Source organism: Trachurus japonicus, chromosome 2, assembly GCF_045865225.1.
Source record: "Trachurus japonicus isolate A0001 chromosome 2, Traja_1.0".
Classification (NCBI taxonomy): Eukaryota; Metazoa; Chordata; class Actinopteri; order Carangiformes; family Carangidae; genus Trachurus; species Trachurus japonicus.
In genome coordinates, this window is record NC_140908.1 from 1301829 (window position 1) to 1316460 (window position 14632).

Below are 14632 nucleotides of genomic sequence, written 5' to 3' on the forward strand. Positions count from 1 at the left end.
CCCTCTGCTCCTCAACACTTCTGTTTGTCTGAGGTAAACAAAGACTGAGTTTCATCACTTTGATCAATCATTTACCTTTGATAAATTCACACAATATTTGATTTAAATCACACAAAGACCCAGACTGTTGTTGTGATGGTTCTTTATTTGCTTCATATTCAGCTCAAAACGTTCATTTCTGGCAGCTACTGCTACAAAATACATGAAAACCAACATTTATGTGTTGTTCACACAAATCTGACACATTTGTCAATAATACTGATCAGCAAAGGGAATTTTATCTGTTACTCTTCATTAGCTGGACTCAAACACAGCTCCAGGTGTTGCATTTACAGACGGGACACAGTAGTCGGTTATTGCAGCTTTGACAGTAACACAAAGGCCAGGAGGAACCTCACACCTCAGGACTCATGATTCTGTGATAATACGTTTATTAGGTTTTGTTGTGCCACCTCCAAGTGGCCAGAACAAAGATTAATACAAGTTCAAGAGGTTTTTTGTCTTTAAAACAGCATTTATGTGAAATTATCAAGGGTTTCTTTGACTGTTTTGAGTCTCAAAGGTAAAATGTGGTGAATACATGAGAGGTACAAAGTGTGGCTGATCTCAGCGAGGAGGTCTTACAGGTAAAGCCTCTCCACGGTCCCGTCGTGCCTCTTTGCTCGGCCGCCGCCGCCAGCAGCACCGTCTTTAGGCATCAGCTGGACCAAGCCCTCCCGGATCCAGGGGATGAGCTTGGACACCTGGGTGTAGATGCCGTATTTGCCTCTGCGTGCACAGCCTTCGCCCCAGCTCACGACGCCGGTGACGAAGTAGGTGTCGTGGTAGCGGGTGACGTGCGGGCCGCCACTGTCTCCTTGGCAGGCGTCCTTGGCTTCTTCTGCGTAGCCTGCACAGAACATGCGGCCAGAAATGCGCAACATGGTGGATTCTATACAGGTTTGCCGTTCTACGTAGGGAACTGTGAGGCGCTTCAAGGTGTTGGACGCCTGGCGACCCTCGCCGACACGGCCGAAACCACTGACCATCCCGTCCCTCTGCCTCATCAGGACCTGCAAGACCAGTGCAGACATGTTTGTACCGTACAGAAACATTGACTTGGCAGTAAGGCTGGAGCAGAACCTCCTGAGGTTTACCCATTCCAGCTGCTTCTATTCAAACAATTGGCCTTAAAGATTCACCTTTTCAGCAAAGTCTGGTTCTGGGAGGCAGGCGGGAAGGATGTACCGGGTGAACTTGATGGGCTTGGTCAACTTGATGAGGGCGATGTCGTTGTGGTAGGTTTCTGGTCTGTAGTTAAAGTGGGCTGCAAGCCTTTCCACGTAGTGAGTTGCTTGTTTGTCGTCCTCCACCAACACGTCGAACACACCTGAATGCACAGAGATGATATGATATGAACACATTAACAGGCCCACTCTGAGAAACGCTGAGTGATTCAGGCGATGGTGGAGTCAGACGTACCGACTTTGATGTAAATGTAACGAGACTGGTTCATGCAGTGGGCCGCGGTCAGGATGAAGTACTCGTTGAGGATCGTTCCCCCGCAGAACCCAATGTGGTCCTCGTTCAGGAGCAGAGCCTGTGAAGACAGACCAGTTACTGATGGACTCCCAGGTGTCCACATACAGACAATAGTGGACAATGTGGTGTTTATTATAATGATGTGCGAACCTGCCATGGACATTGTCCTGGTGGACAGTCCTCTCCGCCGACGATGCGCGTAAATTCTGACATTACAGCAACGTGTTTCTCCTTCTCTGTGCTGTTGCTGTTTGTGGAGTTGGTGTCGGGCTCTGTCATGTTCAACCCGTCAACGGTGTTTGTCGCCGTCGTGTTCTTATGCTCGTACCTCCACATGGTCCGGGTGGATTCGGTGATGAGGGCGCCGCACTTGAAGGGCACTGCAAGAGTCGATGTGAGATTCAGAGGTCAACATTCGTTTGTTCGCTAAAGACGAATCGTAACAAGAACGGCGCTGAGTTAACAAGAGACTCTTACGGTCGGATTTGCAGGATTTATCGTCTGCATCCAGGAAATATCCGTCTGCACAGGAGCACTGCACGTTGTCTCGGACCACGTTGCAGAAGTGTTTACAGCCGCCGTTGTTCTCACAGAGTTGGGGAATAACTGCAAAGACATGGGGGACACTACTGAGACCAGGAGACAAGTCAGGAACATCAACATTGGACAAACCAGGCTGCTCTAAGACTTAGCCCAACCAATCAATCCCATCAACCCATAGGTGTTCCCTCTACCACGAAGCAGCTGTGTCTTTACCGATTTCGCAGTTGTAGCCCTGGTAACCGGGTTGGCAGTAGCAGTTGTATTTGCCAATCCCGTCTTTGCAAAGTCCTCCGTGAGCGCAGGGGTTCGACTCGCAGGCGTCGCCGTCTGCAGGATAAACAAAGACACCTCCATCAGTGAAAAAAACCTCAACCCTGACACCTTGTGGTCACAGGTGGTGGTGCAGCACTCACCGTCGTATTTGGCCCAGAATTCAGTCTGAGAAAGAAAAGAGTGAGAATTGATATTCAGCCAACGTTTGATTTGAGTCTAAACTGTTCCTTTTGCTAATTAGTGAATAAAAGTCACCAACAAAAACGGCTACGATGCTAATTAACACCACATTTTGTGTTTTTTTTTTAAACGCTTCTACTTAAGCTTCCTCTCATGTCTGTGTGTTGTGTCTTTGCAGGTTATTAATACAGTTTTATCGTGGTCTTCAAAGATCTCTCGCGCCTCCTCGAAGTCGCAGCGCTCCTCCACACACTCCCGCTCCATGTTGCCTTGTTTCATCTCCTCAAAGAAGCTGTTGGCTCGTCTCGGCCGGCTCAGCACCTGATTGGCTGCCTCGTCCTTCAGGAAGACTGGAAGGCAAAGCAGAAGACAAAGGTGGTGGTACAAGGTCAGATCAGCATCCTCAGCACTCAACCCTACACTGATGCTGAAGTCGGAACTCAGATCTTTCCCAGTTGATAACTCAGAGTCCCGACTTCAAAGCATTCGAGATGCACCACGCCAGAAAAACCAAAAACATGTCAGACCGGGACAAACTTTGCATTCAAAGTGCTTCACATAGCTAAGGCATAAAAACATTACAAAGGGCTGTTTTCAAGGTAAATTCATGCAAAACCGCTGATGCGCGTTCCTGTCGGGGGCTCTAAAACAACTCTGTCTGGTAACATTCTGTTATTATCTCAGAGCGTGGTGAATGTGCAGGTCACAACTTGTCCACCAGAGCCTTTTGGAGTCCGTAGCGTAGCTCTGAGGAGCTCGCGGCTCTGCTCCGCCGTTCTAAAAATAGCTTGCACCTACAATTAAAGGTAACGAACCTACTGCTATGACTATAGGCAATGGGCCATTTTGCCAAAATGTTGAACTATCCCTTTAAAATTGTTGCGTGACATCAGACAACGGATTCCCTGCGAAGACGGGGTAGATTTTTTTGTCTGACTTCACCAAGTGGGAGGAGCTCCGACTTGAGGTTGCGTTTGATTGCAGTCGGAGGTCAGAAAGATCCGATTTCCAACTATGTCTCGAACGCAGCATGAGTCTCTACAGCGTGGCATTGTGGGAAATGTAGGCAGGAGGTTTGGTGAGGGAGTAACTTCAGAGAAATGCATCTTTCACGACAGACTATCGCAGACACTGTTAATCAGATCCAGCTTTGTCGTCTCCATGGTAACTGAATGAGGTGCACACAAGGCCGTAGCTACCATTGAGGACACCGAGGTCATGACCTCGGTATTTTTTTCGGCCTAATGAATGAAAAAAAAAAAAAAAAAAAAAAGGGAGGTGACAGTGACTCTCCAAAAAAGGCGATTCATTCGGAAAAAGCGAGTGATACAGCGCGTCGCGGAGCCTGCGTGCATGGAGGAGAAGGCTACTGAGTGAGTCGGTTGGCTCTAGATAAACTGCTCTTTCCAACCAGTTGTTACACTGTAAAGGTTTCGTACATACGTGCACTTGTATTATTTCGGGACGGAACCTCATGTATGCGGAGAAAACAGCTGTTTAATAGGGTCAATTCAGCGCCGTTTACTGTCTGTGTCCTGCACTATGCACTAGTTGAGCTAAGTGGGGGAGAGCAGAGACCTCTTTCCTGCAGATACTATACTGAGGGGGCATCTACTGCACTGTCCATTCTTCCATCAACTTTATGTGAAAAGCACAGTGACATGATACATTTTATGTTTACAGACAGGGGAGTCACTAAGTTTTAAGGACAGGGGTTAGCCCCCAGGAGATGCACAAGAGTGAGCATATGTGGTGCACGAGCACAAATATTTCACATACAAAGACTGTGAAATTTTTTAAAAAATTTTGGACAGATTTAACAAAGAGCATACGGTGTAAAGTTTAGGCAACCATTAGTTTTATTTCAGTCTTTTTTATTTATTTAAAGAAAGCTAAGACCTGTGAGATTACTACAGACATGTCTGGAGTAGGCTACAGTAGAAAATGTAAATTTTTCATCTCTGACTAGTAAGAATACTAACAAAAATCACATTAGAGTAAAATCTACCTTTGAATCATGGGATATCAGGCAAATTAATAAGTAATGTGTAGGCTAACTGTAAAAGTAGATGCTAAAAAAAATGAACCTGAGCAATTTTGCAGCTGTTTTATTATCAGAGATACGTATGTCCAGGTGCAATTTGACCTTTGGAAAACTAATTAGGCTATATTTCACTAATAGCCAGTGTCATAATATTCACTCCATCCAAATACAACTGTTGCTCATTTTGATTTCACCTAGACCTCTTCATATTTTCCCATTCAAAGAAGACCATACAACCGAAATGAAGTTTGACACCAATATTTTACTCATAAAATTTGCTGCAACGAGGAGCAGTCAGATGTATGTTTGTGGTAACTATAAGGAAAAGCAAACAAACTTCCTGGGCCTGTTTCAAAGTGAGGAACACAGCTGACGCTCCAGAAGGAAGTCACCCAAAGATAGTAGGCTATAGCTATGGTAAAAAAAGAGTGCACACTTCACCCTAGAAACCTGTTCATCTTTATGTTAACAACCAGGACCTTCACATTGCATTTCAGACTCTTTTTTTTTTCGAGCTGTGAGGAGCTAGTCTACTGTTTGTAATGGATGGTGTGTTCTCATCAGAATTCAGTGAAGTTGGGTCTTCTCTGGATGATCACTAGTGATGGCGCACCACGACTATGACCTCGGTATTTCAAAAATCCTGGCTACGGCCCTGGGTGCACAGTACCTGGATTTAGTTTAATCAGAAAATATAAGATATAAAATGTAAAACATTAGCAGGTCTGGCCCCTCCAGGCTCCTGTAGTTTCAGGCTGATTCTGGGTCACAATATGGGATTTAAAGGAGCAGCGTCATGGATACACGGATGGAGAAAGAATCAGATTATCAATCCAATCAGTCCAATCAGATGCAAGGAGAGTGTCGTGTCTCCGTTAGCGGGACGGCTGTCATGTTGACAACATGCTAAACACACAAAAAAAAAGGAGACGGGGTCAAATGTCATCTGTTAATCAACCCCCCAACCCTCCATCCTCCCCCCATCGCTTCCCAACAACAACAACCACTGCTCTAACTACTTGATCTCAGCTCTGGTGGTCGTTCATGGCGGCGGCGGTGGCGGTGGCGGCGGTGGACGTACCGTGGGCGGCGGCCTGGTGGAGCAGCAGGAGGCCGAGGGACAGGCGGACATGACACCAGAACATGGCCCCGGGTGGCGGTGACGGCGAGTTCGTCTGGGAAAAGACGTGAGAGTGCTGAGTGGAGGAAATGGAGTCTGACTGTGGAGAGAGAGAGGAGGGCGAGAGAGGAGGGAGGGGAGAGAGGGCATTGACCTGTATGGAGAGAGAGAGAGAGAGAGAGAGAGGGGGGGGGGGGCTTAACTACAACACTGCGTCCATCAAGACAACTACACGTCCCAGAGTGCACTGCAGGAGGAAGGAACCGTCCAATCACAGCCTCAGATCAGGTTGTGTTCATGAAGATCGACCCCCCCCCCCCCCGAGTGACATCACATCACAGGACACGCCCCCCCCCCCCACCCGGTGGCTCCGCCCACCTTACAGTCAATGAGGATGTGTCATCAGTGAGTCAGTGCCGAGACGAGACGTCCTCCAACCAACTCATGAGTATTTACTCTGAGCAAACCTCAGTGATGATGATGATGATGATGATGATGAAGAAACAGAAACGATCAATAGAACAAATCGGCTTGTTGTTTACAACTATTTCCGGGTAGAAAACCAGCATGAGAACAATAGTGACGGACGAGAGTTTCGCTATATTTATCTCATTTTTCATGTCATTATATCGCCGTTTAGACTTTGTAAAGTTTATAAAACCAATGATTGGACAAACATTACTATTTCTGTGTGCACATTTTAGTAATTAGTCATGGTTATCATAGATTAGCCGGGCTAACGGTTAGCTACCTGTTTAGTTTACTAACTCAGTGACTCAATAAACGGTCCATGAAAAAATATTTTCTCCAGCGGATATCTGAGTTACAACATGACTGAGCTAACTGCAGTTTCATGTCGTGTCCGACAACGGGAGGGTTTTAACAGCTGACGTCCTGACCTTAGCTTAGCTACCGCCGTTAGCTTAGCTACTGTTAGCTGTCCCTGTCAGCTGCAGCCACTGATGCTTTCTAAACTGAATAAATACCACACATAGCAACACAAAACACACAGAAATAGTAATGTTTCTTCAATCATTTCAGATTTGTCTAAACGGTGATAGGGCGTGAAAAACATGAAACATGAAACTCTCGTTCGTTACTGCTGTTCTCATTCAAATTACATGCTGGTTTTCTACCCGGAAGTAGTTGTAAACAACAAGGCGATTCGGTCTATAGATTTCAAGTAAAAACACTTTTTATTTAATTTTTCAGATCAGGTTTATTTGTTTGAGTTACATTAATGTACAAACATGGAGGTGAAATAAAGAGTTTTATTGTTAGAACTAAAGTAAAAAACAAACTCTTCGACACATCGTCCGTTACTAAACCAGTTTCTGTTCCATCATGTCCGCCGCCGCCAACGCCGCGGTGGGCGGGTCTTTGACGGTGGCCTCCACCCAGTCCACGAAGTTGGCCATGTTGGCGTACACGCCGTAATACCCGGGGTGAGAACAGCCCCGCCCCCAGCCGACCACGCCCGTCAGGAAGTGGGTGGAGCCGAACTGCGTGACCAACGGGCTGCCGTCGTCTCCGCGGCAACTCTCCTGCCTCCCGTCCAGGTAGCCGGCACACAGCATGTTGGCAGTGAAGTTGAACTGGGCTCTCTGGGAGCACTGCGAGTTGTGGATGATGGGGACGGACATCCTGCGCAGGACAGGGGAGACGGGTGGAGCTCCGGCGGCGGCGGTGGCGGCGGCGTTGCCCCCGGTGGTTCTCTTGCCCCACCCGGACACGGCGTGGTAGCGGACCAGCAGCAGCTCGCGCTCCACGAAGTCTCTGGTGGGCAGGCAGACGGGGACGACGTCACGGCTCAGGACGACGGGTCGGGTCAGACGCAGCAGGGCGACGTCGCTGTCGCCCGTCGCCGGGTCGTAACCTCCGTGGGCGATCGCCATAGATACGGGCATCCTCTGTTCTTGCCCTTCGTCCACGTCCAGGTCGTGTTCCCCTGGAAACGGACACGTCATCATCATAAACGACCAGTTTAGTTACTATACTGGGTAATTATACTATATTTACTGGGTTAAAGGGATAGTTCAACATTTTGTCAATGAGATAATAACAGAACGTTACCAGACAGAGTTGTTTTAGAGGTAAATTCATGCAAAACCGTTGATGCGCGTTGCCTTCAGGGACAGTTTTTCATCAAGCAGTCTCTGAATTTCCCTCTAAAACAACTCTGTCTGGTAACGTTCTGTTATTATCTAGCGTGGTGTTATTATTTAGCGTGGTGAATCTGCAGGTCACAACTTGTCCACCGGAGCATTTTGGAGTTGTTGGATTGTGTATTTGATAAGTTTGATGAGGGAAACCAAGAAATCCCATGAGCCTCCGTAGCGTAGCTCTGACTGAGCAGCTCACGGCTCTGCTCCGCCGTTCTAAAAATGGCTTGCACCGACAATTAAAGGGCCAATTTGGCAAAATGTTGAACTATCCCTTTAAATAGAACTACATTACTAGATAGAGATGAAAATCATTCACTAAAAAATGAAATCAGGCCGCCAAAAACAAAAACACTACATATGACGCAGTTACCCGCCACCACGGTGAGGTTCTGGGCGTCGTTGCCATGGATACAGTGGGCGGCGGTGACGACCCAGTCGGGGTAGACCAGGACGCCGCCGCAGTGACTGTTCCCGTTGAGCTGGACCAGAATCTGCCAGGGACACTCTCCTCTGGGACACTGGTTGGATCCCACCACTCTGGTCTGAACCAGGGCACTCTGGTTCTGACCTGTTTGCTGCGGCGCCACCAGACCACACGGATACTCCACTGCAACACAACCACATCAGTTATCATCACCTCCTTCCTGCGTGCAGGAGACAAGGAGACAGGACAAGGAGACGGGACAAGGAGATGGGACAAGGAGACAAAGAGTCAGGACAAGGAGACAGAACCAGGAGACAGAAGGAGACAGAACCAGGAGACAGGACAAGGAGACAGAAGAGTTTGAGAGGAAGGAGACACACGGCAGCGTTCGTACCCTGAGAGACACACTGCCGTCCGTCCTCCCCCAGTTTGTAGCCGCCGGCACAGGAACATTTACGTCTCGGTCCGGCGCCGTCGCAGAAATGTTCACACTGTCCGTTCTGGTAGAGACACTTCAGAGAGTCTTCAAACACTGACACACACACACACACACACGCCGTCATTTCATTGGTTCTCATGACGATGTTGTAATTAATCAATCAATGATCGATCGTCCACCTGTCTGACAGTATTGTCCCTCGAAGCCCTCGGGACACTGACACTCGTAGGACGTTCCCACGTAGAGACACGTCCCGTTGTTCTTACACGGGTTCACCAGGCACGGGTCACGACCTGCAGGACAAGGAGACAGGAGACAAGGAGACAAGGAGACAGGACAAGGAGACAGAACCAGGAGACAAGGAGATAGGACAAGGAGACAGGACCAGGAGACAGAACCAGGAGACAGGACAAGGAGACAGAACAAGGAGACAGAAGAAGGAGACAGAAGGAGACAGGAGAAGGAGACAGAAGAAGGAGACAGAAGGAGACAGGGCAAGGACACAGAAGGAGATAGGACAAGGAGACAGAAGGGGACAGAACCAGGAGACAGAAGGAGACAGGACAAGGAGACAGAACAAGGAGACAGAACCAGTCACATGTCAGAAACAGACGCAGGAGAATGAGGATCAATAATCCTGATCACTGAGCTTCAGAGGCGAACACAGATACTGATCGATCAATACGTGGCTCCTCCTGAGGACAGATCAATATTAACCAGAGGTCGGTCGTCTCTACTTTTTTACACTTTGAACTGATCAATCTGCAGCTCTGTGATTGGCTGAGGCTTCACTTCCTGTGTTGTGTGTGTGACTCACGCTGGTACGTCAGCCAGAACTCCCTCTGCAACACACACACACACACAGCTGCAGTCACATAGAGAACAGAGCATGCTTTTATTTTTTATTTTGATAGTCTGTGCGTTGGTACCGTTTTCCCGTCGTCCTCGAACACCTCCCGCGCCTCCTCGTAGTCACAGATCTCCTCCACGCACTCCCTCTCCAGGTTTCCTTGTTTCAGCTCCTCCAGGAAGCCGCTGTTCGCTCGCCGCCATCGCTGCCGCAGCAGCACCGCACTCGCCGCCTCCTTCTGCACAAACACTGCACACGACACTCAATGACATCATTAATATGAACTAATGGTGTGATGTCATGAAGGCGGTGTTGTGGTTGTGTGATGATGTCAGACCTGCGGCGGCGGCGGCGAGGCTGCAGCTCAGCAGCAGAGTCCAGACGAGGCAGCAGCTCCTCAGCAACATGTTCAGTCTGAACCCCCTCTTCAGCCACCAGGACTCTTATTTATGGGAGGGGGAGGGGCTTGTGGAGGCTCCGCCCACCAGACCACCGACCCCTAACCCCCACAGAGCCAACGCCACTAACTCACGACCTTAGGCCCATTGTGACGGAGGTCATTGAACGCACCTCTCTCTCCACTACTGTGATGTCAAACTGTAACTTCACATGGATCCATTATTATCATTAGTTATTGATTAACTTTTATCAACCTTTAAAGGGTCAGTCTGTAATAATTAACAAGGTTTATTGTTAAAATATGAAATAACTACCCATTAATATATTAGTATCAGTGTATAATCGCTATAAAATAGAATCTGTTTGGTTTTCGTAGCCTTATAATTCTTCTTTTATATCTACATATATCAAGCGTCTTGCTTTAGAGAGTGTCGCCATCTTGCGCCGCCATGTTTGTACGGAAAATCCAGCCAGTCAGAGAACGTGTTTCAAGAGTTTCACGTTTATAAATAAACCAACAGCAGACATATCGTAAAATGGTTTAGATCTTCACCTCCATTTTACACACTGGACCTTTAATCACTGATTCACCAGCAGAAACACAGGAATTCACCTGATTGCAAAACTTGCAAAAACCCAAACATGTTCAGATTGAGTGAAACATTTGGGGTTTTATTCATACAAACATATTTAACAAACAGAGATTGTAACAACTTTAAAGGGACAACGAGGAGTTTGCTTTTGGTTCTAAAAGAGTCTCATATTAATGTGGATGAATCTACGTTACCACTTGTTAATGGCTCCATTTAGATAAATATATCGTTCTGTCTTTATAGTTATTTTGTTATTGTTTAGTGGTCGACTTGCCCAGCGTTTCCTGGTTTCGGTTTTGCGGGCAGGTCATGGGAATAACGCCGTCAGATCGCGAGTTGGCATCGTTTATGGTCGGAACTACGACGGTATCTGATCGTCTTCCAACCTCCGACTTTCATTCTTGATGAATGAAAACATTCTTGGCAAATGTTTTCGCTTTCGTCCGTCTTGTGCCGGTCCAAGAATTTCACCGTGCGCGCAGAGGGGGTCTGACCCGAAGCACTTCGCTTTCCAAAACTCCTCGTTGTCCCTTTAATAATAATTTTAGTTCTTGTGTAACATGAAAACACAGATTGATCAGTTTTAAACAGGTAAAGATAAATACTTCAATCGTCCATTCAGCTCATTAATAACAATAATAATGATAATAACACATTTCTTTTTTTCTTTGAATAATGACTCAGTGATTACTTGATCATTGATGCTGGCATCTTGTCGGCGCTGGTCGGTCCCGGCCCTCAGGTGGTGAGGTTGTGGGTCAGCACCTCGGTCTGGTTCCTCTGCTCCGCCGCTGCCGCCGTCTCCGTTCTGTTGTGGATCCACTCCAGGTAGTTGGACACCCGGGTGTAGATGCCGTAGTTGCCCGGGCGAGCGCAGCCTTTGCCCCAGCTGACGATGCCCAGCAGGAAGCTGGTCTGCTTGTACTGCGTCACCAGGGGACCGCCGCTGTCGCCCTTACACGAGTCCTGGCCGCCGCCGATGTAGCCGGCGCAGAACATGTTGTCGGTGAGCTTCACGCCGCTCTCCGCCTCGCAAGTCTGGGTGTAGATCCGCGGCACCCTGAGGCGCCGCATGACGGTGGAGGTGGGGCCGTTCTCCGCCCGCCGGCCCCACCCGCTCACCGTGTGCATGGCGATGTCCCACATGGCGTTTTTGTCCAGCAGCCGGGTCGGCAGGCAGACGGGGACGGCGTAGGGCGTGTAGGTGATGGGCGTGGCCAGGCGCAGGAGGGCGATGTCGTTGTCGGCGGTGACGGGGACGTAGTCCTGGTGCATGATGACCTCAGACACCTGGATGAGCTGCTCCGTGCCCTCGTCCACCGCCACGTTGTGTTCACCTGTCAGACAAAGAGCAGGGTCAACGGCCGCCAGTCGCTCCCCACACACGCCGTGTTTCCTGCTGCTCGCCGTCCGGGGGGATTCGTACCTGCGACCACCTTCAGGAAGCGGGTGTCGGTGTTCTCCAGGCAGTGGGACGCCGTGATGATCCAGGTGGGTTTATAGATGGCGCCTCCACAGAAGCCTTTACCTTTATACATGAGCAGCACCTGCAGGACGACACAAAGCTCATGCTCCTGCACTCTAATGTCAATAAAGGTTATTCGAAATGTCCAGGATTGAACAACGTCGCCCTCATCACAACACAACAACCTTATCTCTGGAAACTCTGGGGGTCAGAGGTCGGAGCAGAGTAAACAGTTACAGTAGAGGATCGTGTACAGTGAACCGGAGCGTACCTGCCAGGGACATTCACCTTTGGGACACTCCGTCCCTCCCACGATCCGGGCCCGAGGGTCCAGCTGCCGGGGTTTGTCCTCGGTCTGCAGGACGGGCACCATGCCGCACGCTATCGCCTCTGCACAGACACACACAAGAAGACAGGAGATCGCTGGTTTGATCCCTGACTTAATGAGATAATAACACAACGTTACCAGACAGAGTTGTTTTAGAGGTAAATACAGAGACTGCTTGATGAAAAACTGTCCCTGAAGGCAACATGCATCAGTGGTGTTGCTTGAATTTCCCTCTAAAACAACTCTGTCTGGTAACGTTGTGTTATTATCTCATAGCGTGGTGAATGTGCAGGTCACAACTTGTCCACCAGAGCGTTGTGGAATTGTTGGATTGTGTATTTGATGAGTTTGATGAGGGAAACCAAGAAATCCCATGAGCCTCCGTAGTGTAGCTCTGAGCAGCTCGCGGCTCTGCTCCACCGTTCTAAAAATAGCTTGCACCAACAATTAAAGGTAACGAACCTACTGCTATGACTATAGGGATTATGGCGATGGACCAATTTGCCAGTGTACAGTATGAATATAGGAAACATTTGTGAAATATTTGTGTTTGTGGACGCACCCTCAGCGACGCAGCTCTGTCCGTCGGTGTGCAGGAAGTACCCGTCTGCACACGAGCAGGTCACGGTCTGCGTCTGGGAGTCTTCGTCACAGAAGTGTTCGCAGCCTCCGTTCTCCAGCTGACAGTTGGAGGTGACGGCCTGCAGCTCTGAACACAACACAACACCATTGATCATTTATAGATTTAGAATCAGTCCACAGGAAATAGAAGTTCTGTTTGTGTTGTTGTGGCTGTGGAGGAGGTGGCGGAGCAGCGTTGGTCTCACCCAGCTCACAGTTGACGCCACCGAACTGAGGCAGACAGAAGCAGGTGTAGGACGAATCCTGGGTGGAGCAGGAGCCTCCGTTCACACAGGGGCTGGAGCTGCAGAAGTCTGGGACTGAACGGACCAGGACACCAGGTGACATGATTACTTCATGCTCATGTTGACGGTCGTGGTGGGATCAAACCTGCGATCACTTACCGTTGTACTTCCTCCAGAACTCGTCCTGAGGAGAGAACACAAACTCACGTTATTCATCTGCACTGATGGAAAGATCTGCTTGTCAGAACTTCTCTGTGTTCGGAGTTCGGACCGTGGTCTCGGTGTGTTCGAAGACCTCCCGCGCCTCCTCGTACGTGCACGTCTCCTCCAGACACTCCCTCTTCAGGTCGCCCATCTGCAGCTCCTCGAACCAGCCCGAGTTGTACCTTCGGGTCCGGATGAGGACGCCGTGGGCTCGGTCTGGATCCAGAAAGACTGGACAGAGAGACACAGAGAGAGAGACAGAGGCCAATTCCCATTTGTTGCATATATCAGATTTTGCATTTATCTGATATCTGCATTTACACCTGCTTTGCTTGCGTGAAATGATCCGCATGCGTTGATGCAGTTGGCTTCCAAAATGGAAGAAGTCAGCAACTGTTGGCAGATATCCAATATGACAAATATCCGATATCATGCATTTTTTCCACCATTTACATGTTCATGTCACAGATCTGATCTGTGCCACTTGAGATAAAAAAAATCGGAATTGGGCCATTTGGTCTGGATCTGAATGATGGTCTGGATCCGTTCTGATTGGTCCAAGGTATCCAGTGGATCAATAACAGTCACCAATGGATTAATGATCAGTGAGAGTCACAGGTTTTGTTTTGTCAGCTATCAGTTAGCATGCTAACAGGCTAAGCTTGTGAGCCTATTAGCATGCTAAGGCTAACAGCAGCCGCGGCCCTGAGCAGAGCGGCTACCTGGACACAGGAAGTGGTAGCTGTAACGACGGCGGTTTCCTCACCTGAGGCGGGCTGGCAGCCGCCGAGGCAGAAGATCAGGGTGAAGAAGAGTCTGAGCCTCATGGCTGCACCTTCATCAGAGCTCAGAGCTGCTGCTGTTGTGACCCACAGGTCCAAAGTCTGATCCGCCCCCCAACCTCCAACCACCCACCACCCACCTCCACTGATCACATGATGCCCATCTCACTCTCTGTCCCTGTGCATGACGGCAGCCATGTTTGGAAACACATCATTTTTGAAGATAAAACCTGTCCTTTAATGTTGAAAGGAGAACGCTCCAAATGTTTTATCAAGCTTTTATTGAAAGCTTCCTTTCCTTTTGCATCATCTGCTGGTTTGGCAAGTCAAGTTAAGACTGAGACTAACATTCTATCATCTTGATACTTGAAGTGTGATTCTTATTGATGATGAGTTACTGTTTATTTGTCAAACTAAATAGCTAGACGAAATGCCA

General features: G+C 48.7%; 3 protein-coding genes across 3 annotated transcripts; all 3 read right to left on the minus strand.

Moving 5' to 3' along the window:
- Positions 1 to 125: 125 nt before the first annotated feature.
- Positions 126 to 5779, minus strand: f10 (coagulation factor X). Its single transcript, XM_085794670.1, has 9 exons — positions 5643 to 5779; positions 2707 to 2867; positions 2478 to 2502; positions 2278 to 2391; positions 1999 to 2127; positions 1672 to 1901; positions 1462 to 1579; positions 1182 to 1369; positions 126 to 1052 (listed from the first exon to the last, which is right to left on the minus strand). The coding sequence occupies exons 1-9, from the start codon at positions 5704 to 5706 to the stop codon at positions 621 to 623; spliced, it is 1461 nt and encodes a 486-aa protein (XP_085650796.1). The 5' UTR covers positions 5707 to 5779; the 3' UTR covers positions 126 to 620.
- A 1084-nt stretch (positions 5780 to 6863) lies between these two features.
- On the minus strand, positions 6864 to 9971 carry f7i (coagulation factor VIIi). Its single transcript, XM_085794740.1, has 7 exons — positions 9897 to 9971; positions 9639 to 9808; positions 9527 to 9551; positions 8889 to 9002; positions 8665 to 8802; positions 8217 to 8453; positions 6864 to 7629 (listed from the first exon to the last, which is right to left on the minus strand). Exons 1-7 carry the CDS (start codon positions 9964 to 9966, stop codon positions 7004 to 7006), a joined length of 1380 nt encoding a protein of 459 aa, XP_085650866.1. The 5' UTR covers positions 9967 to 9971; the 3' UTR covers positions 6864 to 7003.
- Positions 9972 to 10609: 638 nt separating this feature from the next.
- f7 (coagulation factor VII) lies at positions 10610 to 14276 on the minus strand. The gene is made up of 8 exons (XM_085794697.1): positions 14181 to 14276; positions 13482 to 13645; positions 13370 to 13394; positions 13172 to 13285; positions 12907 to 13053; positions 12288 to 12406; positions 11978 to 12098; positions 10610 to 11888 (listed from the first exon to the last, which is right to left on the minus strand). Exons 1-8 carry the CDS (start codon positions 14239 to 14241, stop codon positions 11290 to 11292), a joined length of 1350 nt encoding a protein of 449 aa, XP_085650823.1. The 5' UTR covers positions 14242 to 14276; the 3' UTR covers positions 10610 to 11289.
- Positions 14277 to 14632: the final 356 nt, after the last annotated feature.